General features: G+C 45.4%; 1 protein-coding gene across 1 annotated transcript; it reads right to left on the bottom strand.

Annotated features, from left to right (window-relative positions):
• Positions 1–10819: 10819 nt before the first annotated feature.
• LOC102459718 (alveolar macrophage chemotactic factor-like) lies at positions 10820–13407 on the bottom strand. Its single transcript, XM_075929378.2, has 4 exons — positions 13285–13407; positions 12952–13078; positions 12783–12866; positions 10820–11241 (listed from the first exon to the last, which is right to left on the bottom strand). The coding sequence occupies exons 1-4, from the start codon at positions 13364–13366 to the stop codon at positions 11220–11222; spliced, it is 315 nt and encodes a 104-aa protein (XP_075785493.2). The 5' UTR covers positions 13367–13407; the 3' UTR covers positions 10820–11219.
• Positions 13408–23687: the final 10280 nt, after the last annotated feature.

Below are 23687 nucleotides of genomic sequence, written 5' to 3'. Positions count from 1 at the left end.
TGGGATATTCCCTAGTGATGCAGACTGGGACTTCGTATTTTAATGGGATAATTGCATTTCCATTAACAGCTTTGTAAATTCTCATATAGCTGAATGGAGAATTGGCAAGACCTATTTTGACACATATTATAGACCTTGCTGAATGGTTACCATGTGGGACAAAATATGTCAGTGCATTTTTTAAGGAAAAATCATCCTTACTACTTCAGCTGACTCTTACTAGAAGGTTCATCCTGGAAAAAAAATGTCAGTAACTTGCTTTTTGATGAATTTCAATATGATTCAGCATTAGTTCAACAGAGCTTCTCTTTAAGATAAACTCAATTTCACCTTTAAAAAATAAATGCAAATGTCCTCCGGGAATGAGGTCATCTTAACTCACGAAAGAAGCAGCAACAGCTCATTGCATGAAGGACCTAAAAGGGACCCTCAGGAATTGCTTAATTACATTTAGAAGGAAGACCTTCTTGCTCAGCAAACATGACTTGCCACCAAACATGTAACTTCAGCAATATTATTCAGGAAGCAGTAGCCTATTTCCTCAATCACTACCGGTTTACTTTCCTGTGTTGTAACTAACTAAACACATTTACCATCATGCGAGGCAGGACAATTATGACACATCAGAATGTCTTAATCCTGTGAACAAAGTGTCTTAGTTGCTCAAGAACTGACCAGTACCTTTGCCTGAAAGTTGAATCTTCCCTGAACCAGTGTGGAGACCTTCTACAAATACCTACTATGCAATTCTTCTTTGAGTGGTCCCCGTGGGTGCTCAACTCTAGGTGTTGGGCTCATCCTGGCGCCGCTGTTGAGAGGTTTTTACAGCCATAGTTGGCCAGACTGCTTATGCGCGGTTAGCACACACGCCGTTCACGCCTTTCCGTTGCACGGTCCGGCTCCCGCCAGTTCCTCTTAACCATCCTCGGTTGCTGGCGGAGCTCCCTTCTTCTCCTCAGTTTGACTAAATATCTATCTGTAAAAAGACAAAAAGTTATATAGTTAGTTAATTAGTAGTAGTTTTCCTCTCATTGTATAGTTCTTGTTATATAGTTAATAGTAAAAAAAAAATTTTTTTTCATTAGTGTAGTAATAGTTAGGTTCTTAGCTGTTTACCATAGGGTTCCGTTAAAACTCTGGACCCTGCTATGCCTGGTTCACCAGGGTTTAAAAAATGTTCCCTATGTCAGGATGTGATGCTGGCCTCAGATGGCCATGCAGCGTGTCCTTCACGCATGGCTTCACTTACGGTGCCTACAACACTGGTTGGCAACTGTGTATATGACCATAAGACACAGCATTCACAAAATAGTGTCTCCTCCAACCCATGTTCGCACGTCCCTCTGCTGGTGGACGAAACCACACAACCTCATGACAGGAGTTCCTTTCCACTGTCCGCAACCATCTGCCCAGATAACAACAGACGCCTCCCTCATCGGGTGGGGTGCACACATGAATGCAAAGAGGACACAAGGCAAATGGTCGATTACCAAAAGGCGCCTACATATAAACCTCCTGGAGTTGAGGGCCATCTTCCATGCATACAGGCACTTCCATCCATACATAACGGGGGCCACTGTCAGCATAGTGACGGACAATGTTGCTGCAGTGTATTACATAAACAGGCAAGGGGGAGCAAGGTAACTCTCCCTATGTACACAGTTGATTTGGGAAGAAGAATTTCTCCCTCATAGCTTCACATCTACCCAGCTTCTCAGCTCTGATATTGGGCTCAAGATTTGGGCTTCAGTGCTTAGTGTCCTTGATAGCTGGCCCAAACCACAATGTGGTCAAAATCAGGTTAAGTGGAAACCATTTAGAAATAGCAAGACAGGAAATGTCTGGTAATGAGCATTACCCTCTCTGTCCTCATGAACCAAAACCAGCTTGCACGGTTCATTGTGGTTTTGAAATGGTATTAGAAACCCCCCCAGAGATTACACTGAAGGCTTTTAGGGAGCTGTAAGTAGATGCAGAGGTCTGTGCTTAATGTTCTTTAATGAGACTTGTGCTATGAAGGAGCTGATGCTGGTGACGAAAAGGTTTGGGGGAATTTTTTTTTAAGACTACGTTTTGTCCAGTTTTTGCTGAAAGTTGAATGTGTATAGCACTTGTGAGGCACTCAAAAAAAGTTTAAATGAGCTATTGCTGGCTAGAAACTGCTATCTTTTCTCCCTGGCTAGTGAGGACCAGTGTGTGCCATTCCTTGTAGTACTTTTCTATATGGTTTTCTACTGCACAGTTCTGAAATAGCTCCTCTTAGAGTCATGACAGTGTAATGATGCAGTGTCTTAGGACAGGATGCTATAGGTTTAGTCTTTACACAAAGCCAGCACACTGGCAACATAGTGTATGAGGTGATTTTTTTTAATAAAGCAGGAAGCCAATTCCTCCGCCCTTTGGAGGTGGATATTTGGCACACTGGTAAGAATGTGAGCAGCCCCTGTGGTTTGTGTCCTTCTCCACAATGTACCAAACCAAGAAGAAGGCATCCCAGTTGCACAGTTAGTTGGTGAACCAACATCAAGCAAGAAACATAACATCCTTGTGGGAAACAGGTCAAACAGATTCTGGTGATCAGAAAAGGTGCAAGGAGGCAAAGAACAAGCTAGTAATGATTACAGTAGTAACTCGATCACTCAAATTAACTGAGATCATGGTGTATAACCGCAGAAGCCAAAACAGTTAGCCATCAAGAAAACAGCATTTATTTAACCTCAGCTTGGAAAATGCAGTAAGCACATTACCCTGGAGCCAGAGCCAGCAATAGTCATGTTACACAACTTGGCGAGCGGCCAAAAGGAAGCTGAGTGCCTGAAGTCTGCCAGGGAGTTGTAGGCAGGCAGAAGTGAGGCAGCTTTCTTCAAATGCAATGAGTGGTGGGTGGGGAAGGGAAGCTAAGCCAAATATAGAAACTGGGTTTGGATAGAGGGAAGCACTCAAGGGATCTCTCCATGCCCAGAATAAAGAGATCTCTCCACATCTCCTCTCTCCTGTGTGTCTCTTTTGTTTTCCCACCCCATGTCCGGGTTTTCTGCCTTAGCTCATGTGGCTGAACTCCTTCCCCCCTTCTTCTCTGTCTCTGAAAGTTGAATAAGCTCTTGTAGAGGGAACACCTCCTGCCTGACTGAGAAGCTTGTTTGCTTCTGGGTGAATCTTTCGTTTCTCTCCCCCACATCTCCTGTTATCCGTTCCTTCCTTCCTTTTCCTCCTCTGCTTCCATTGCCCTTGTTTTTCTGCCGCACACACTTCATCTCTGCCCTGCCAGGCCCACTCCCATCCCCTGTGGTCTCCACACTCTCCGTTTCTGTTTCCTGCCACCTTTTCCCCATTCCCCCATCTCTAACCATCCCTAGCTGAATCCCTTCTCTCTTCTCATGCCCAGATTTATTCTCTCCAATCCACTCTGCTGTGGTTCTCCCAACTTCTTTCCATTTGGGCTATTACCCTGCTCCATCCTCCTCCATCTCCCCACATTATGTGCTCTTTCCTCATCACACAAAAGCTGTGCATGTGCATCTCCTACCTCTTAACGGTGTGCTGCTTCATGTGCTGCCTGATGGCACAGCAAAGTGCATTTCCCAGAGCCTGGTGAAAAGTCCTGTGTGACCTTGCTCCTACGTGGCAAGACATCCTACTTAACACAGGCAGACTCTTGTTATCCCAGCACTTCACAGCTGCCTGTCATGGCACCTCATCATACCCTAGCAAAGGGTTCTGTAGCATGTGGTCAGTCAGCTGTGATGGGATGGAAAGACGAGACAATCTTCACTATAAGGTGGGGAACAGGATCTCAGAGGAGCTAGAAATATTTTTTATGACCGACATTACATTTATCTATTGTCTTTCCATTTTTTCTAGCAGGCAAATACCCATTCCCACCACAGAAACTTCCTGGGCATCTGCTCTTGTGAGTTTACTACTCCAAAGGCATTTGTGTACATTTTCCTTGCACATCATGGCTGAAACCCTGCCCTATTGAATCAAATGGAAAAACTCTTGTTGACTTTAATAGGGCCTTGACTCCAACCCATGGAGTCTCTGTGGGGCCAGAAAGGTTGTCTTTTTATTTTTTACTCCATGTTTGTGTGGCATCTACTATAATGGGGCCCTTGACTAGGGATTTGTGGTGCTGTGTTGTAATGATAATGAATTTAGATTACAGAATAAAGAGTTCAGATATGGAACCTTCAAATCACTTGCAGTTTGCTCATCCCAATGAAACTGACACCTCGGCTTACGCACTGTCCACAAAGTTAAATAGAAATCACAATGGAGTGGTCATCCTGCAAGAGTGAATTCCTGCAAGGATCCAAGCTGCATGACAATAGAAAATTATCTGCACATATCTTAGATTCCAAAAGTGGGATGAAGTCATGGCTAGTCTCTTCCACTCTCTAAGCAGAATCTTCAATGTATGCCTCTGCTTGGTTATACATCAAGGAGATGGTGAAATATGAGAGCAACAGGGTGGGTCAGTGCCTATTAAAGTGGTGAGAAGCAATGAATACATTAATAGCTGGTATCTGTATAGTTGGCACAACAGAGGTCCATGGATCAGACTTCATGTTCAGACATGCTGAAGAGTCTGCAGCCGGGTAGACCACAAGAACAGGAGTAACTGCCCAAGCATGCATCTTCGCAGGAGGTTAGTGTGTCAACAACTGGAAATGATGACACCAGGAGGACAAACTGAATGTTGTAATCGAGGGATAAATGTGCAAACCACATTTTCCACTTCCTGGCAGTTGGTTTCATGTCACTGTCACACTTTGGATACGGAATGAAGACTTTTTTTAGGGCATCAAAAGTTATTGTGCTAATGTTGTTCATCCTTGACACAGAACAAGACAGACCTTCTCCCGGCCCCTAGTAAATGAATGCCATTATTGTGGATACTTTGAGTACGCTCAGGAGAATATGGCTGAAAGCAGCATTGGGCTGAATTTTCAAAATTGCTCAGCTCCCACTCAGACACCTACCTGGCCAGATTTCCCAAATACTTCTGCCCTCTGCAGATACATTAGATTATGGGCACTTCCAACACCCAGGGAGTGCCCAGATTATCAAACCAAGAGCTGTCACGTGATACACTCCATTGAAAAGCTGGCCCATTAGTCTTTGAAACACAGGCCATGGATTTTTTAACAGTGCCTAAAATTATGATCCTAAATACATATTTAATTGCCTGTATTAAGTAACTTGGTTTTCAGAATTGCTCCCAGAACACAACATTGACTGCATTGACACTAGAGTTTGCCCAAAGTACTGTAGTTTTTCTGTTGTGGTCAGGGCCAGTTCAAGCCATTCCTGTGCCTCAGGCAGCGGGTGCGTGACGCATGCGCAGCTCCGCCCCCGGGTGCATGGCACATGCACGGCTCTGTCCCCCGGTGCGCTGCGCACCTTACAGCTGCAATCGGGCGTGCGGCACCTGATGGCAACTCTAAGGGGTGCCGCACGGCTGGGTATGCAGCGCCCCTTATAGCTGCCATCAGGCTCCCCCCATAGGTTGGCGCCCCAGGCAGCTGCCCGGCTAGCCCCCCTCCTTAATCCGGCCCTGGGTGTGGTACTGAATGGCAACACGAGCAGGATAGTGAATAGACATGTATTCTATTCTATTCTATTCTATTCTATTCTATTCTATTCTATTCTATTCTATTCATGGAGTTCTCCTCCACCCCTGGGCTGGAATCTTTCACCCTGGTCTCTCCACTATTAGCACAGCTGCCATTCCAAGCTCTGGAAACAGAGCAAAAAGCTACATTTCACTAAAGTCATCTATTACCAAATGTACTCAAATGTTTTAAAACCTGTGTTCATGAGAAAAAACTGGATGAGTAGCCCAGTAGACCAAAGCTCTCTCTTTACCAGTGATAAGCTCAGCTTCTACACACTTCTTTTTGCTGATCTCAAAAAAGGATCTCTAGTGAAGAGAGGACAGTTTCCATGTGTAGTCTAGCCTTAGGGGTTTTTTTTTTTTTTTTTTTTGGCAGATATAGTCAATATTGCTGGTAGTTTTTGTTATCTGGACACTTAATAGGCTATCAGGTGCCCCTTTTAATTTCTGCAATATGTATAATTGGTTAAATGTGCATGTGTATTGATGCCAACTGTAAGTTAGATTTTCTCAGGTGTGCACAGCTATGTGGCTCACTCATGACCGCAACCGTACATAGCCTAGTCCAGGGGTGGCCAACCCACGGCTCTTTGCTTAAAAAAATGCAGCTATTGCTAATTCTGAGCTGTGTGCCTAGACTGCTCACAGCCGGCTGCTCTGTGCACACGCCCTAGTGCCTGGAAGGAGAAGCGTGTGACGGTAGCAGCAACTCCAGGATGCAGGCATTGGGTTAGAGTGGGGGGGGGGATAGCATTGGGTTAGAGCAGGGGGGCTGTGAGTGCCTGGCTCTGGGGGAGAGAAGGGGGATTAGATTAGAGCGGGGGGAGGGAAGATGAAGCACCTTAAACTCAAAGTCTTCGTGGATGCAGAATAAGGTAGCCAACACAGATGTCATATTTAAATTCCAGGGCAAAAAAAGAATCAGCATGTACCTGGTTTACACTGTGTTTCTTTAAAGAAAATTCAAAGGCTATTGTTTGCCAGGATGATGCAATTATTCTGAGATATGAGTCTCTCCCTTATTGTTTTTGAACCTCTCATATTTGCAGTCTGGGACAGACCTGAATTTTTAGAACTATAGAAAAGCCATATTCTTCATAAGTAAAAAAAATGAGGAACCCATACTAGAGATCAATAAGCTGGAGTGAAACTGGCACCTCAAATTGTGCTAATTTACTTCTCAGGTCTGTTTAATTTAAAAAAAACTCACAGGACATAATAGGGCAGTAGTGTTACATTTAAAATACATGGGGGGGGATGATTTTTTTTAGTGAGAGAATATTATTGTGTTTTTAAAGGGGCTTTTTTTTTTATCTGATGTTTGTTCCTTGTCAAGTTCTCTGAAGATCTTTGGACTGGCTGTGAATTTTTTAAGTAACTAGAGACTTTTTTATTGGTTTTTGTCCAAAATATCCTGTAATGTTATTTTTATCACTACATTTTGTATACTATATCCATTTATCTATTGATCTATCGATCGATCAATATATAAAAATAAATATATAATTCATGGTTCTTTGCTCTCTAGCCACAGCTATTTTGGCTCTTCATCTCTAACTGGTTGGCCACCCCTGGCCTAATCCATAATATGAACAGCACAGCTGACCAGTGTTCCCTGTAAACTGGGTACTTGGGCAGCTGGTTGAGAGAGGTTCAAATGCTGCACAACTGATTAGCACAGCACCCACAGCTAGGTTTTGTGTTTCTGTGGGTGGTGCACATAAAATGTATTCCTCACATGGGTGGAAAAAAATCCATGCTTGGATGGGAAAGATTGCAACTGACCAATACGCTTACTTAGCTACCAGCGGCAGGTGAGCTTTGTGGTGCTGAAATCAAAGTCCCTGGCTTCATTCTATGGTATGAAAATGTGTGTCTTTTACAGTGGTGCTGGAACAGTTTTTAGGGCGGGGTTGCTGAGCTGCACCCTGCCTTATGCCATCTGTGTCCCTCACCATCCAGGACTGAAGCCACAATTGGGGGTGGCTAGGACCCGAGGGCCTGCAGAAGAGCCTCTCTTGGGGCCGGCAGCCAGGACTTAGAGCCAGAGGACAGGACCCAGGGCAGCAGTGGGACCGATGGCCAGGACCCCATAGAGGCTGGCAATAGAGGCTGGGATCCCAGGCAGCAGCAGGTCTCCTGGTCCAAGCTGGCAGACCCCAATGCAGTAGTGGAGACACTGAGGCCGAGAACCAGGGGGTGCTGCAGTCAAAGAACTTCTGTTCTCTCCCTTGCAGTGCTTAGACCCATGTTTCACTGAAAGTCTTAGTCTCTTTTTACAGGCTGATACCTTAAGTAGCCATGTTCTCCTATTACATGCCTCCTTTCTTGCTGGTGGGCAGAGCTGGCTGCAAAGTATCTGTCCTCCTACTGTTCAGCTCATCTTGTCTTGGCCAGTGGGCTCCTTTCCTCCTCCAGCCTCCAGCGCAGGGTCTTTCCGGGGAATGGCTCTTACAGGCTGACTGTTATTTATTTGCTTTGAAGTGATGCCTAGGAACCCCAATCATGGAGCAGGACCTCAGTGTGCTAGGTAGTGTACAAACTCAGGGCAAGAAGATAATCGCTGCTCCAGAGATCTTACATAATGCCTTCTCCAGTTCATCAGTGTTAAACACCTATGTGCAGTGAAACAGACATACTCACTTGGAAAGGAAACAGTGGCATTGCCAGCCAGTGATGTAATGAACGCAGTCTGCTAGAAGAGCTTGTCTATAGGTCACATTTCCCATTAGGACAGTCAGATGTCTGACTCCCCTAAGCTCATGAACAAATGATTCAGGAGACTATCCTATGGGCAATGCTAACTGGGTTCTGAAATGATTGAACTTTACATAATGAAAAACAACCCCCTCAAGTCAGAAGATCTGGGAAGCTGCTTGGCCCACTTCATGAAACCACCCAGTAATTTGGCACAAGTGATGGTTTGCTCAGGAGAGAGTCAGCCTGAAGAACAGGTGTGTTACATGCCAGGGCTGAGATGCACTGGCAGCATGAGCACTCCCTTTAGTCATATTTTATCTGGCCAAAGCTAGTTCTCTTACCATTTGCTTTCATACGGCACTCGCGGAGAGAAAATCTTTTGCATCACAGGCAGAGAGAGATTTCTCTGCTGAATTGGGCATAGCATTAGATGTGTTTGTATCAGAGAGAATGGAAGCAGGAACATAGGTGGGAAGAGTTGGAATTGCGGGTGTGTTTCTAGGCCTTCTGAGACAGCAAGTATCTGAGTCTGACCTCACTTCTGACCTACTTCCTGTAAGAAAAGACCCATCTAATCAGCATGTGACCTGGAAATTATTTTGACTTATGCAAGAAGATTTCCTCCCCATTCTATAAAAGATAAATTGTCATGCTAACTCATCATTTAAGTCAATATTCTTGCCAGCAAGTTAAGGGAATATAGATTGGATAAATGGACTGTACGAAGGATAAAAAGCTGGCTAGACTGTCGGGCCCAATGGGTAATGATCAACGGCTCAATGTCAGGTTGGCGGTCGGTTTCTATCAGAGTGCCCCAACGATCGGTTCTTGGACCGATTTTGTTCAGCATCTTTATTAATGAAGTAGATGAGGGGATGGATTGCATCCTCAGCAAGTTCACAGATGACACTAAGCTATGGGGAGAGGTAGATACGCTGGAGGGCAGCGATAGGGTCCAGAGTGACCTGGATAGATCAGAGTATTGAGCCAAAAGACATCTGATGAGGTTCACAAGGACAAGTGTAGAGTCCTGCACTTGGGATGGAAGAATCCCAAGCATTGTTACAGGCTGGGGACCAAGTGGCTAAGTAGCTGTTTGGCAGAAAAGGACCTGGGGATTACAGTGGATGAGAACCTGAATATGAGTCAACAGTGTGCCCTTGTAGCCAAGAAGGCTAATGGCATATTGGGGTGCATTAGGAAGAGCATTGCCAGCAGAATCAGAGAAGTGATTATTCCCCTTTATTCGGCTCTGGTGAGGCCACATCTAGAATACTGAGTCCAGTTCTGGGCCCCCATTATAGAAAAGAAGTGGATGCATTGGAGAGGGTCCAGCGGAGGGCAACCAAAATGATTAGGGGGCTGGAGCGCATGACCTGAGGAGAAACTGAAGGATTTGGGTTTGTTTAGTCTTCAGAAGAGAAGAGTGAGTGGGGATTTGATAGCAGCTTTCAACTTCCTAAAGGGAGGTTCCAAAGAGGATGGAGAGAGGCTGTTCACAGTAGTGAGGGATGGCAGAACAAGGAGCATGGTCTCAAGTTACAGTGGGAAAGATCTAGGTTGGATATTAGGAAAAACTATTTCACTAGGAAGGTTGTGAAGCACTGGGATGGGTTACCTAGGGAGATGGTGGAATCTCCATTCCTAGAGGTTTTTAAGTCTCGGCTTGACAAAGCCCTGGCTGGGTTGATTTAGTTGGGATTGGTCCTGCCTTGGGCAGAGGGCTGGACTTGATGACCTCCTGAGATCTCTTCCAGCTCTATGGTTCTTCTTCGAGCAGTGTCCCGTGGGTGCTCCACTGTAGGTGTCGGCTTGTCCCGGCGCCGCAGATCAGAGATCTTTCTAGCCGTAGTCTGCCGGACCACGCATGCGCGAAGTGCGGCTGGTGGCTTTTCGTGGTTTATGTCTGGGAAAGTGTTCTAAGATGGAGTGCTTACAAACTATACTTTTAATATTTAGTTCAGAGACAGGAAGTTGTCTCTTTTTGATGCTTATACCTACATTTATCTTCCAGAGTGTAGTGAATACTCCTAATAATGTAGCTGTTTTAAATATCAACTTTCCAAGTCATTTTGGTTCACTTGAAATGGAACTTTAACAACACAGGGCCTAACCATGTCATCATTGAGTGCAGAAGTCCCAGGGAGATGATTAGAAGTTCATCCTAAATACTCAGGCTCATAACTCCATAACACTTCCCATTTAGACAGAGTAACCCGGCTTTTGGCCAAATTCACAGGATGTAATTTCATGCACAGTTTAAGACCAAGATATATAATATGTATTAATGAATGGAAATAAAGGCAAGATCATTTTAATAAACATTTATTTATTAAAAAATTGAAAATCTATTAGGAGCATACAATGGAAATTTCATAATAAAAAAGTCCACTTAATCACCAAAATGTGCCTTGAACAGTAAATGAATCATTCAATAGCAGCACAGCATTTTTATAGAAAAATGACATTTGTGCCATATCTAAAAGACATAACACGTGACACTGTTGTGATCAACTCCCCTGTGACCTCCACCTTTCGATTAGAACCCCCAGTTTGAAAAACACTGCTATATTAGTTAGGAAAGATTTTTCCTTTCACCATCAGGTGTGCAGAACATAACTGATCAGCTATTCAGATGTTTGGGGATTAGACAAATTGTCTTCCCTTGGCTCCTATGGAAAAAATTAAAATCTAAAAAAATCTATAATAATTTGAATAATAATAAATAATTTTAAAACTATAGTATTTAAATACAGTAAAAATCTTGCTGTATTACATACAATGTTTAATAAATAGGAGGAGCACAAATTCAGTATATCTCTGATAAAAATAAAGTATTTTCTTGCAGTCTCTGGCTCACAAAAATGCCTTTTTCTTGGCAGGGCATATCCAGAAGCTTTCTTCATGATTTTTTTGGCAGTGCACTGAAAAAAAAAATGAAATGAGTTGAGATCAGCACTTATGCACTCAGCCAATGTTATAAGATCTAGACTTGCTTAAAAGGAATATAGTTTTTGGCAAAAATGGCATTATCCCAGTATGTAGTGTTTTGAAAACCAAAAGGAGAACTCCAAAATAACTGATGACCCTCAATTATATATTGTTATAAACAATGAACATTTTGGATCCAGTCTTTCTCCCATTGAAGTCATTGGGTTCATTATTTGGTAAAGGTTGTTTCAGCCAGACATACAAATGAGAAATATTTGACATGAAACAGTAATAGCTGACTTCAGTGAGAACGTCTGGGGGAATGAGATACTTCTCAGGATGAGTTAGGGTACGTCTACACTAGCTCGTTAGTTCGAGCTAGGTAGGGTAATTAGGGCAAGCGGAGTTGCAAATGAAGCCTGGGATTTAAATATCCCGGGCTTCATTTGCATGTTGCCGGGCGCTGCCATTTTTAAATCCCCCTTAGTCCGAACTCCGTGCCTGCGGCTACACGCAGCATAGAGTAGGTAGTTCGATTAAAGATCCTAATTCGAACTACTGTTACTCCTCGTGTTCTCCCTCCTCCTTTTAATATCCTTTTAGGGTACGTCTAGACAGCAGAGCTATTTCAGGATACCGCAGGTATCCTGAAATAACTACCCCGTGTCTTTTAAACGTGCCCATTATTTAAAAATATTTTTCAAAATAACAGGTGCATTGTTCCAGCATCCCTGTAATCCTCGTTCCACAAGGGTTAAGGCATGTCTCGAAATAGCACCTTATTTCGAAATTTGGCTTTGTATAGACACAAAATTTCAAAATAAGCTATTTTGAAATACAATTGAAATAAGATATGTAATTCAGGTAGCACAAATTGTGTATCTTATTTCAAGTTTTGGCTGCTGTGTAGACGCACCCTTCCATACTTGAAAACCACTATCATGTCCCTCAGTCTTCTCTTTTCTAAACTAAACAAGCGGAATTCTTAAGACAACAACCTAGGATCCCATTCTGCAATGCACAGTAATTCATTAAGTTAGTAACTAAGGCAGAGGTGTGTTTTGTAGAACTGGATCCAACACCAGCTTCCTGCAATGGGCTCTGAATCGCAGAAAGTCACACTAATCAGATTTCTGGATATCTGAAAAATCAATAGAAAGCCCTGATTTGCATGTGGTGTTGGAAGACCCTTCCCTTTTTTCTATTGAGTTGTAAATGTAGATAACATTTGTCAGCGAGAGCAGCGGGGAACGGAGGGCGGGGGGCAGGGAGGGTGCTGGAGAGGGCGGGAAATGTCGCTTACGGATCTTCTGGCTTTGGGAGCGTGGCAGCCAATACCAAGTTGCATGCGGGAATACAGGGCAGCTCATCACAAGGCTAGAAATGTCTCATGCTGCCCTAGAGGCCCCCTCCTAACAGGCTTTCCCTATGGACCTGGGCTGATGCTTGAATCAATGTACAGGGCACCGGCAGCACCCAGATTGGAGCTGACTGCTACTGCGCGCAGGATAACCGAGCCCCCCTCCGCCGGTACCTGTTCAGGATCTTGGTGATGATCAGCTTGACCCAGGGCGCGGCGGGATCCAGACACACTTTCTTGCCGTGCTTCATGGTGGCTCTGGGGGGACAGAGAGGAGCGGGGTGAGCGCGGGCGGGGGGCGTAGGCGAGAAGCGGGGCGGGGACAGCGGGACGCGACACTTACATCACTTCGGGCACCCCGCAGTGGGGCCCCCCGAGGATCAGCTCCACGTGGGCGATGCGCTTGGGGTGGATCATCTCGGACACTGTCTGCACGCACTGGCAGCGCAGCTCGCTGGCCAGGGGCGCCCCTGGGAGAGGGAGAAAGACTCAGATCTCTGCAGGGGGCGTCTGGGGACACCCCTCCCCCGCCACCACTCGGATCCCATGCATCCCCCGGGCCTCCCGCATAGGGCCGGCTCTCAGACACCTGGGTCCCATCCATCCTCCCAAGCCGAGTGGGAGCGAGACTCCCCCCACGATTTCTAGGCAAACCCCTGCGCAGCGAGCCCCTTACCCCGGCACAGTGCGGCGAAGGCGGCCAGCAGCAGCAGCGGCAGCAGGAGGCTGCGGGGGACGAAGCTCCGGGGGAGGCTCATGGTGCGGGCTAGCGCTCTGGAATTTGGGCTCGGAGGTTAAGCTCAGCTCTGAGCCACCGCAGCCGCCGCCGCTTTTATGCGCACTCGGGATCGGCACCCCGTAGCCCGAGGGGAATTCCTGGGAACCCCATCCCGTGATGCCGGGCTCACTCACTGGGGGAGGGAAGTCAGGTAGTCCGGCCCGAGGGTGACATGGGCCGCAGCTGGGTCAGGTACCGCTTTGCTCACCGCGTCAGGCGGTGTGTGTGTGCGCGCCACCCTGCCCTCGGGCTGGCCCGCTTGTTCCGTCCTGGGGAACAAAGCACTACGGGCATGTTACAGGTACATTTACAAGCAGGTGTGAAGCCCAGGCCCCAAACTGGATCGTTAACGCCTGCTCATTAATCATCCATATGTCTGACTATGAATAATCCCTTCCTACAAAGCCATACAAATGGCCAGCCAGCAGGGCCCTGCTTAGGACTTATGGGGCCCTATCCGGTACTACTGAACTGGTGTCCCCATGCCCCAGGGCAACCTAGGGGTATTTTTTACAGCTGTGATTTTGTAGTCTTCAGCAACACCCTAAAGACGTATTTGTAAAACAAATTTTAAACTAAGGTCCTGTAGCCTAACACAGTAAATTCAGAACCTGACAGTCTATACCTGAGGCTGGCAAATGCCTGGTAAGTGACTTCCTTACCACCAACATGGCTCTTTCACAGGTTCTGCTACTAGCTCTGGCAGGGGTTTTCACTCTTAAATGAACTAGATCCTCTCCAGAGGAAGCAGAGCCACAGAACAGGGATAGGAAGAGAAAGGTGGGTGGATATTAAGACCCAATGGGGCCCCACATTTTCTGGTGCCCTCCATGCTGCATATTCTGTGTATGGGTAAGGATGGCCCTGCAATCTAGCAGCATTAAGCTATCAGCTAATTATTTCAGTTTACCATCACCATTAGATTACGTTCATAAATAGGATTGTCATGAAAGCAAAAGAGTATCCAGTTTATCAGCAGTCATGTATATCACTGATTGAAAGGAAATGAACTCAATAAGGTTTTATACTGGTCGAACAAACATAAAAATATTAAACATTAAGGATCCTGAAATGCGGCATGTTTAAACTGGCATCTTGCAAAGTGACATAAATTCCGTTATTTCTCGAACAACAATGTGCAAAGGAAATCACATTCGATGAAGAGAACAGAATGAACATAAAGCCTTTCCTACCATAGTTGTTCAAATACTTTTTTTTATTGAATCAAGCATCGAGAACAATTCACTGCCTTGTACTTGGCAGTGTGTGCAACCAAATACAGTCTCAGCTCAATGAAACGATTCCAGAGGGTATTACTCTGATCTTTGTCATGCAAACTCTTGATGACTCCAGTAGCACTCTCATCCTGCGTGTCACAATGTCTTAGCAATGTTGAAAATTGGCACATTGGGGCCAAAAGTTCAGGTTCTGTATCTTTCAGCTGAGCCTAGAGCACCTCCTCAAAGCATATTTCAATCTCCTCTTCACTTCATATTTGGTCAAGAGATACAAAGAACACAAATTTTGTGGCTAGTTCAGCATTACATTGACTGACTTGTTTTCATTCCAAACTTAGCTTGTGAGGTCAAATAACATAAAACCACTCAACCTCCAATTTCCTTCTTCCTCAAAGGAAGCCACTCGTGCCTTTGGGAAGGTTTTGCTTTTCAGTATGTTTGTATGCTTTAGCTAGGACTCACTCTTAGGATGACAGTAAGTAACTGTCTCCGGCCAGACTGTCAAAAGCCGGCCAAACACCCCCAACTGGTGGTTTATTCTGTAATTAGATTTTACCAATCAGTGACAAATGTGAACTCCCAAAATATTACAGCATAAGAACATAAGAATGGCCATACTGGGTCAGACCAAAGGTCCATCCATCCCAATATCCTGTCTACCAACAGTGGCCAATGCCAGGTGTCCCAGAGGGAGTGAACTGAACAGGTACTGATCAAGCGATCTCTCTTCTGACATCCATTTCTACCCTCTAACAAACAGAGGCTAGGGACACCATTCCTTACCCATTCTGGCTAATAGCCATTAATGGACTTTACCTCCATGAATTTGTCTAGTTCTCTTTTAAACCCTGTTATAGTCCTAGCCTTCACAACCTCCTCAGGCAAGAAGTTCCACAGATTGACTATGCGCTGTGTGAAGAAGAAATTTCTTTCGTTTTAAACCTGCTGCCCATTAATTTCATTTGGTGGCCCTTAGTTCTTATATTATGGGAACAAGTAAATAACTTTTCCTTATTCACTTTCTCCACACCATTCATGATTTTATAGACCTCTATCATAGCCTCCCCTTAGTCTCCTCTTTTCCAAGCTGAAAAGTCACAGTCTATTTAATCTCTTCTCATATGGGACCCATTCCAAACCCTTAATCATTTTAGTTGCCCTTCTCTGAACATTTTCCAATGCCAATATATCTTTTTTGAGATGAGGAGACCATATCTGATGCAGTATTCAAGATGTGGGTGTACCAAGGATTTATATAATGGCAATAAGATATTCTCCCTCTTATTCTCTATCCCTTTTTTAATGATCCCTAACATCATGTTTGCTTTTTTGACTGCCGCTGCACACTGCGTGGATGTCTTCAGAGAACTATCTTCAATGACTCCAAGATCTCTTTCCTGATTAGTTGTAGCTAAATTAGCTCCCCTCATATTGTATGTATAGTTGGGGTTATTTTTTCCAATATCTTATACAAAAAAGTCACAGAAGTCCCCTTAGGCCATGTCTGTACTTATCACGCTGGAAACCAATCTTCTGGTATTCGATTTAGTGGATCTAGTAAGGACCCACTAAATTGAATGCTGAGAGTGCCCCTGGTGAGTGCTGGTACTCCTCAATTTGCAAGGAGTAAGAGAAGCTGATGGGAGCATTGACCTCTGGCTGTGGAGATGGCACCATGCTTGGCTTAAGGTACATTGACTTCAGCTACATTATTTATGTAGCTAGAGTTGCATACCTAAAGCCAGCCTTCTGGGTCTACTGTGAACCTAGTCTTAGACACTGAGGCAAGCTGGACTATGTGATAAATGGTCACTTACATGAAAAATCACAAAATATCCAGATTACACCCAGTCCTAAGAAAGCAATCAATTCTCCAGGGCAAGTCACATCCTAGATCTCACACCAAAAACAATGCTGGTAGTCAACTCTGTAACAAGCTAAGTATAGGTTGATTAGCTAAGAAAAAGGAAAGAGAATTACTGAGTGGTTAAAGCAGATAAAAATAGATGTGTAAGTAAGTCAATCTGTAATTTCAAAACATGGCAGAGAGATAATTTGCCAGTTTCCCAAAAGTCTTTTAGGGCTATCACAAGTAACTCTAGGGATCTCTATCTTCTCATTCTGTCATTCTGCCCTATTAAAATCCAAACAGTCCAGAGATAAAGATTTTTTTCCCGTGTGTCCATATTTTTAGCTTCTCACAGAAACTAAACTGATAGAAACAGTCCTCACACAGATCCTTTATTCCTGGAAGAGGAGTGGAGGGAAGGAATGCACTTTACAAAGTCTTTGGTCACTAAACAAAGCTTCTTTCTCATTTGACAAGTTATTTCATTACAGGGATATATTCAATGAAGATGTTTGCTACTACGTTTTAGCAGGATGCAGATAATTAAAAACTATTAATGCAATATCCCATCAGTTTTTCATGATGCTGAAGCACTAAATACATTTTTATACTCTTTATCATCTACTTTGAATTATAGCGTGCTGGTCTGGCTATCTGCTGTCAGTTTTTAGCTGATTCCTGTGGCCTTGGGACAGAGTTTCACCTGCATTAGGTCATCAACATAATATTTCAGAAATTTGGTTCCTCCTCAAAATCATCCAATGGAGACTGTGACAAATTCTTGCATGGAAGTCAGCATATTAACAGCAATAATAAGACTCAGATTTGGCTTTTAAAGCTTTACACTAGTTTTGTCAAACATTTTTAGTATCACATTCTATAAGTTACTCTTGAGTGCAATTTCTGGGGAGCACAAACTTTTGTACAATGCTCATGCTTCCTGTTGAGTTTCACTGTTTCCATCAGCATTGTCTTTTGTTTCTTTCAAACAATGTTGAATGTTCCTCCTGGTTCACTACAATTGTTTTACATGATTCAGCACGGTGTGACCATCCTATAGCTCAAGGTTTCTAGGACAAGAAGAGTTCCTTGTTTGGTCTTGCTAAGATTTTTGCACTAACACTTCCATCACCTGGGTGATTCTGCAAGAAAACCATATAGTCACTGAACAAAACTGAAAAAGTTTATGGCATCCATGTAAGAATCAATGCTTTACCTTCCAGCTAAGCTCAGAGATGAGCTGTGCATGGCACACATGGAGGTAGTGGGTTTAGTTGTTTGATCTGAGCTTCAAGATTTTCCAAACATGTTACTTGCGTTATCGAATGACTGACCTCTGCAGTTTTCCATACCAGTGTTCTGCATTGCATAAAGCAGGGGTGGGGAATTTTTTGGGGTTGGGGGCCGCTGATCCTCAAAAAAATCAGTCAGGGCCCACACTCCAGAACTTAGGGGGGCCCAGGCTAGTGGATTTTGTGAGACCCACCAGGCTAACAAAAATGAGGGGTTTAGTGTGTGGGAGAGGGCTGCCAAGAAGTGAGCTGGCAGTGAGGGGTCTAAGCCAGATGGGGATGCAGGAGCAAAGTGGGGGTGCAGGGTCTGGGCAGGAGGTAGGGTGCAGAAGCAGGCTGTGGGTTGAGGGTCTGGTAAGGAGGTAGGGTGCAGGAGTAGGCTGGGGGTTGGAGCGGGCTGGGTGATGCTGGTGTGGAGTACCCAATGGTGTGGAACTCTGAGCCTTGGGGGGCCAGATATAGGCAAGCTGGGAGCCTGATTCAACCCCTGGGCCTCAGATTCCCCACCTCTGCCATGAAGACTTCATGGTGGAAGTGCCACCTGCCTGTATAAACTTTCAATTGGTAGAAACCCAATGAGACACTCATGGATGGCACCAAGTAAGCAGCATAGTCAAATGACAGCAAACTGATCAACAAACTGATATCAGAAGTTAAGCCAACTACCAAAGAGTAGTACTTCACCTATTTGACTTCAATTGCAATGAATTCTAAACTCTTATACCCATTCTCTCAAAAGATTCGTCACAGATTAGTTCTGACAAGTAGGATGGATAACCTTTCCCTTTGTTTCCATAGCATTTAGTATCAAATTCAGTAATGGCTTCAAGAATATCTAGGTAATTTCCATTCTGAGAAAAGCTGATCACTTCCTTCCTCCCTCCTTCCCTCCCTTCCTCCCTTCCTCCCTTCTTTTAAATGCTAAACTGTTCAGCAAGAAGCTTAACAACTGTCACAATGTTCCTTAATACTTTCTTCCAACCCTGTTCAGTTGATGCAATTCTTGCCCTGTGTACTAGCCATACTACCATTACACTGCAATGTTCAACACTATTTTCATAAGAACAAATCTTCTCTGGTATCGTTTTGTCCTGTTAATAAGGCTGGGAGCTATGGAGGTGTTAAGATTACTAGGCAATGAGAAGAGTTTTCACATACAACAGAATATCCCTCTTGTGGATTTAGAATTCATCAACACTCTCCATTTGGTAGTTTTTGTTCAAGAAGAGAGGAGAGAGACTGTTTCTGATTGATACTGCAGCTTAGAGGCTGTAAGGTTTGTCATTAGAACTCTAAAAATAGCATACTTTTCTCAATACACTTAATATGAAACTCCCCCTCAAAGAAGGCTATTTGGTCACGACAGTGGGATTCTCTCCTCTTTATCCCTGCTATTCTTTCTACCTTCTCTTTGGTTAAGTGGAAGGAAAAGTGGGTCATCTCTTTTATGATCACTTTTGTTCTGGATGTCAGGAAAGCTTGTCTGGTCTTCTGGTCTCTCCCAAGGGAACAAGTTCATATTCATATTTTCACCTTTATGATTGTTTTCCCAGCAAGATGATCCAGCATCTTTGGCAGGAGATTCTGAAGCAATACCAGCAAAGAAAGTGGTAATACATATGGGCAACTTGTTTACAATTTTCTCTCTTTCTAATGCATCTCTTCTTTTTGATGCTTTGCTTGGAAATTATTGATCACATATTTCATTGGAGTGGGGTGAAAACAAACTGCTGTGCTGTCCTTAGCAGCCAGTGATCAGCTGCTAGCATCACCAGTTTGCAACCTCATCCCCAGCAACTGAAAATCTGAAAGATATTAAACTTCAACTATGAAAGCTTCAGAAGCTGTGCCTAAATCACTGTCAGCAGGGGCATGAATGATAGTTCTTCTTCGAGTGGCCCCGTGGGTGCTCCACTCTAGGTGTCGGGTCCCGTCCCGGCGCCGCGGCTCGGAGACTTTTCATAGCCGTGTCCCGCCGGCTCGCGCATGCGTGGTTCAGCAGGGTAGCGTTCGCGCCTTTGATCAGCCGCGCACGAGCCGGCAACCGTCAGTTCCTCTCAGCCGCCTCAGGTCATGGTCGGAGCTCCCTGATTTCTCTTCACTGATGGTTTCTTTAGATAGTTCTCCACTGTAAATAGTTAGAGTCAGTTAAAGTTAGTGTTAGTCGTGTTCCTTTTCTTGTTCTCTCTGTAAAAAAAAAAAGAAGAAGAAACTTCTCTCTCAAGACTTTGGCGAAAGCCGCCTCACAGTGCTGGTGAAATTGACTACCCGGGGGATTACACAGGCATCCCTTACTTTTGGTGGCAATGCCTGGCTCAACTGGGTTCAAAAAATGTTTAAAGTGCCGTGAAGCCATGGCAACGGCTGACGGCCATGACACTTGTATCAGGTGCCTGGGGGAAACTCATGTCCCTGACAAGTGCACTCATTGTAGAAAATTAACTTCAAGAGCCGAAGGGAGCGGGAGATGAAAGTCAGGATGTTAATGTTTGACAAGGCTCTGCAGCTTGATCCGATCCCTTCTGCAGCCACAAAAGCCTCGGGGCATAAGAGGAGAGCCGCTTCTCCGGGGTCGGCTCTCTCCAAGTCAACAAAGCCATCCCCGACGCATTCTCTCCCTATGGCAGCCACAGCGTCGGCAGGAGCTTCCAAGGAGACCCCCCGGAGATCTGGTAACCCTGCTGGGGCTGATAGGGGAGAACCCCCGCTGCCCAGAGGGAGATCGGCTTCAGCGCCGACATCGGGAGCGGCAGCGCAGCTGGCCGACAGGTCTGCACCGGCTTCAGCAGCGCGCTCCCTGAAACTGACAAACACGCCGGGACGGCAACTGACCAGCCTCTCCGCACCGGCTTCAGCAGCGCCTGATGCATCGGTGCCTATCCTGCCTGCCCCAGCGTCGGCACTGCCCCTTCCAGCACCGCCTGAGCCAGAACCGGCTGATGCTTCAGGGCCGGCACCGTTGTTAACCACGGCACCGAACGTACCACAACAGCTGACTTTTCCAGCTCCGCTTCACTTTCATTTGGTGCCTGGCTCCCCCATGCGTCTGGGGATGGATGGGGCTTCTACACCTAGAAAGTCACTATCCAAGACTCATTATAGGGACAGATCCCTTTCTCCAGCTGTTTCATCGGGAATTCATGATCGCTATCGTATTTACGTATCTCCTTCACGAATTGGGCGCAGCCACCATGGCTACAGGGATGCAGTGTACTTAGACACACATCGGTCCCGTTCACGATCCCGTTCACCCTCCCGTTTTTCGAGGTACGGGTCTGTTAGACGTTCTCCATACCGCGTCTACTATATCCATCATGATAGTGCACGTTCCTCTCGGCACTCCTCCCCGTCGCGCTCCGAGCGCTATTATGACCGCTATCATAGATCATATTACGATCGTCCCCAATGTGACTATACTCCATCATCACGCAGAGGATCTTCCTGCGTCCGCCAATCACCAACAGCGAAATACTTACCTCACCAATCACAGCCATTACATTCGCCTTCTCCAGCTAAGAGTCCAACAATCCAGCTGGACCAATCTGAACACGAAGAGGGACAGTTGTCTGAAACAGAGGACCCTAAGCCGGGGACTCCTCCAGCAGACTGTTCCTCGTCTTCCCCGGATGAGGCGATATGCCCGATTGACATCTCTCCGCTGGATGATCTGAAACACTTTCAGGATCTCTTCAAACGAGTGGCGGGCACGCAAGAAATACAGCTGGAGGATGTTCCAGTTAAGAAACACTGCCTCTTGAAAAACCTTCGTCCACAACAACGTGCAAAGATCGCATTACCAATCGATGATGCAATAATGGAAGTGGCGGATGAGATATGGCAAACCCCAACATCGGTTACCCCTACGAGTAAGAAGGCTGACAAGAAGTATTTTGTTCCAGCGAAAGGCTTGGACTTTTTATTCAATCATCCCCAACCTAATTCGTTGGTAGTAGACGCGGCTCAACATAGGAATAAGGCGCCACAATACAGAAATACCCTTCCAGACAGGGAGAATAAAAAATTAGATATTTTTGGCAGGAAAGTCTACTCCTCAGCCACGCTGTTGTTACGAATTGCAAACTACTCAGCCCATCTATCGAATCATAATTTCGATAATTACTTGAAGTTAACAGAGCTGTTACACCATCTGCCAGACAGCAAAAAGCCACTCCTGAAAGCAATAGTTCAAGAAGGATACGCATCATGTAGTACTGCACTACAGATTGCCATGGATGTGGCTGACACAGCAGCTCGAGCCGCTGCTACAGGTATAGCCATGAGGCGATCATCTTGGCTTTCATCAGCAGGGGCTCCAAAGGAGTTGCAAAATAAGGTCGAGGATCTGCCGTTTGACAAACTAAAATTCTTTGCGGCAAATACTGAGGAGGTTCTCCATTCGGGGAAAGATTCCCGTACAACTCTACGTACGCTTGGGATGTACACTTCCTCCTTCAAACGCAGATGTTATTTCCCTTATCAACGGAGATATGATTTCAATTTTGCTAGACAGCAGACACGTCCCTTCGACAACCAGCGCCCTAAACAGTGCCCTTAACGCAAGCGGCCACAGCAGAATCGTACAGCTAATCAGTCATCGACTAAGCAGCAAATTTGACTTCATTGTCGAGGACGCAAGCCAACTACCTTTAATCAACACGGAAAATCATCATCTTTTTCACCATCGCCTACGTTCTTTCTATCACCGGTGGTCTGCAATCACCACGGACAGATGGGTACTAGAAGTAGTTTGGTCCGGCCTCTCCATCCCTTTTCTCTCTATTCCCCCTACCACTCCCCCTCCCCCGTCCCTTTTCAGGGACCCCTCTCACGAGAAACTGTTGAAGCAGGAAGTTCAACGCTTGCTCGCCATCAGAGCAATAGAGGGCGTCCCCAAACAGTTCTGGGGAAGGGGGTTTTACTCCCGATATTTTCTCACCCCAAAGAAGTCGGGAGGTTGGAGACCCATTCTAGACCTTCGAAAGCTGAACCGGTACCTTCGAAGGCTCCGTTTCAAGATGGTAACCTTATCAACCATCATTCCGTCGTTGAACAAAAAGGATTGGTTTGCAGTCCTCTATTTGCAGGACGCCTACTTCCACGTAGAGATTCACGTGGCGCACAGACGTTTTCTTCGTTTCCAGTTGGGGAGCGAGCATTATCAGTACAGGGTCCTACCATTTGGTCTAGCATGTGCTCCGAGAGTTTTCACCAAGACATTAGCGGTGGTCGCGGCCCATTTACGCAGACTGGGGGTGACAATATTTCCTTACTTAGACGATTGTCTCCTCAGGGGTGCAACGTATATGGAAACATGTCACATGGTCCAGACAGTATCCAACGAATTTGCAGCTCTGGGCCTCCTCATAAACTCAAAGAAGTCATCGTTAGTTCCCTCCCAGAGCCTGATGTTCATAGGTGCGCGACTCGATTCAACTGCAGCGCGAGCATACTTACCACTAGAACGTTTTACAGCAATCAAAGAGCTGGTACACACCGTGGTGCATGCTCCAACAATTCCCACACGTGTTTGTCTGCAGCTGTTGGGACACATGGCCGCCGCAACCATTGTAGTGCGCAACGCAAGGTTACGTTTTCGTTGCCTCCAGCATTGGTTAGCCACGGTTTACATTCTGTCAAAGCACTCTGTCCACAGGCCAGTAGTGGTGCCACGGTATGTCCGGGATTCCCTCCAGTGGTGGATCAACCTGGCCAATCTTCTCACGGGTGTTCCATTTCATCGACCACAACCCTCAACACAAATCACTACAGATGCCTCCCTTACAGGTTGGGGAGCTCACATGGGCAACCTTACGGTTCAGGGACGTTGGTCGACACAAGAGATGCTACTGCATATCAATGTGCTCAAATTAAGAGCGGTACGACATGCTTGCAAACATTTCCAAGCCCACATTCAGAATACAA

This window comes from Pelodiscus sinensis, chromosome 4 (genome assembly GCF_052426305.1).
Source record: "Pelodiscus sinensis isolate ZL-2025 chromosome 4, ASM5242630v1, whole genome shotgun sequence".
In the NCBI taxonomy this organism is placed as follows: domain Eukaryota; kingdom Metazoa; phylum Chordata; order Testudines; family Trionychidae; genus Pelodiscus; species Pelodiscus sinensis.
Note: the sequence above shows the minus strand (reverse complement) of the source record. Positions and strands in the feature narration are given on the sequence as shown.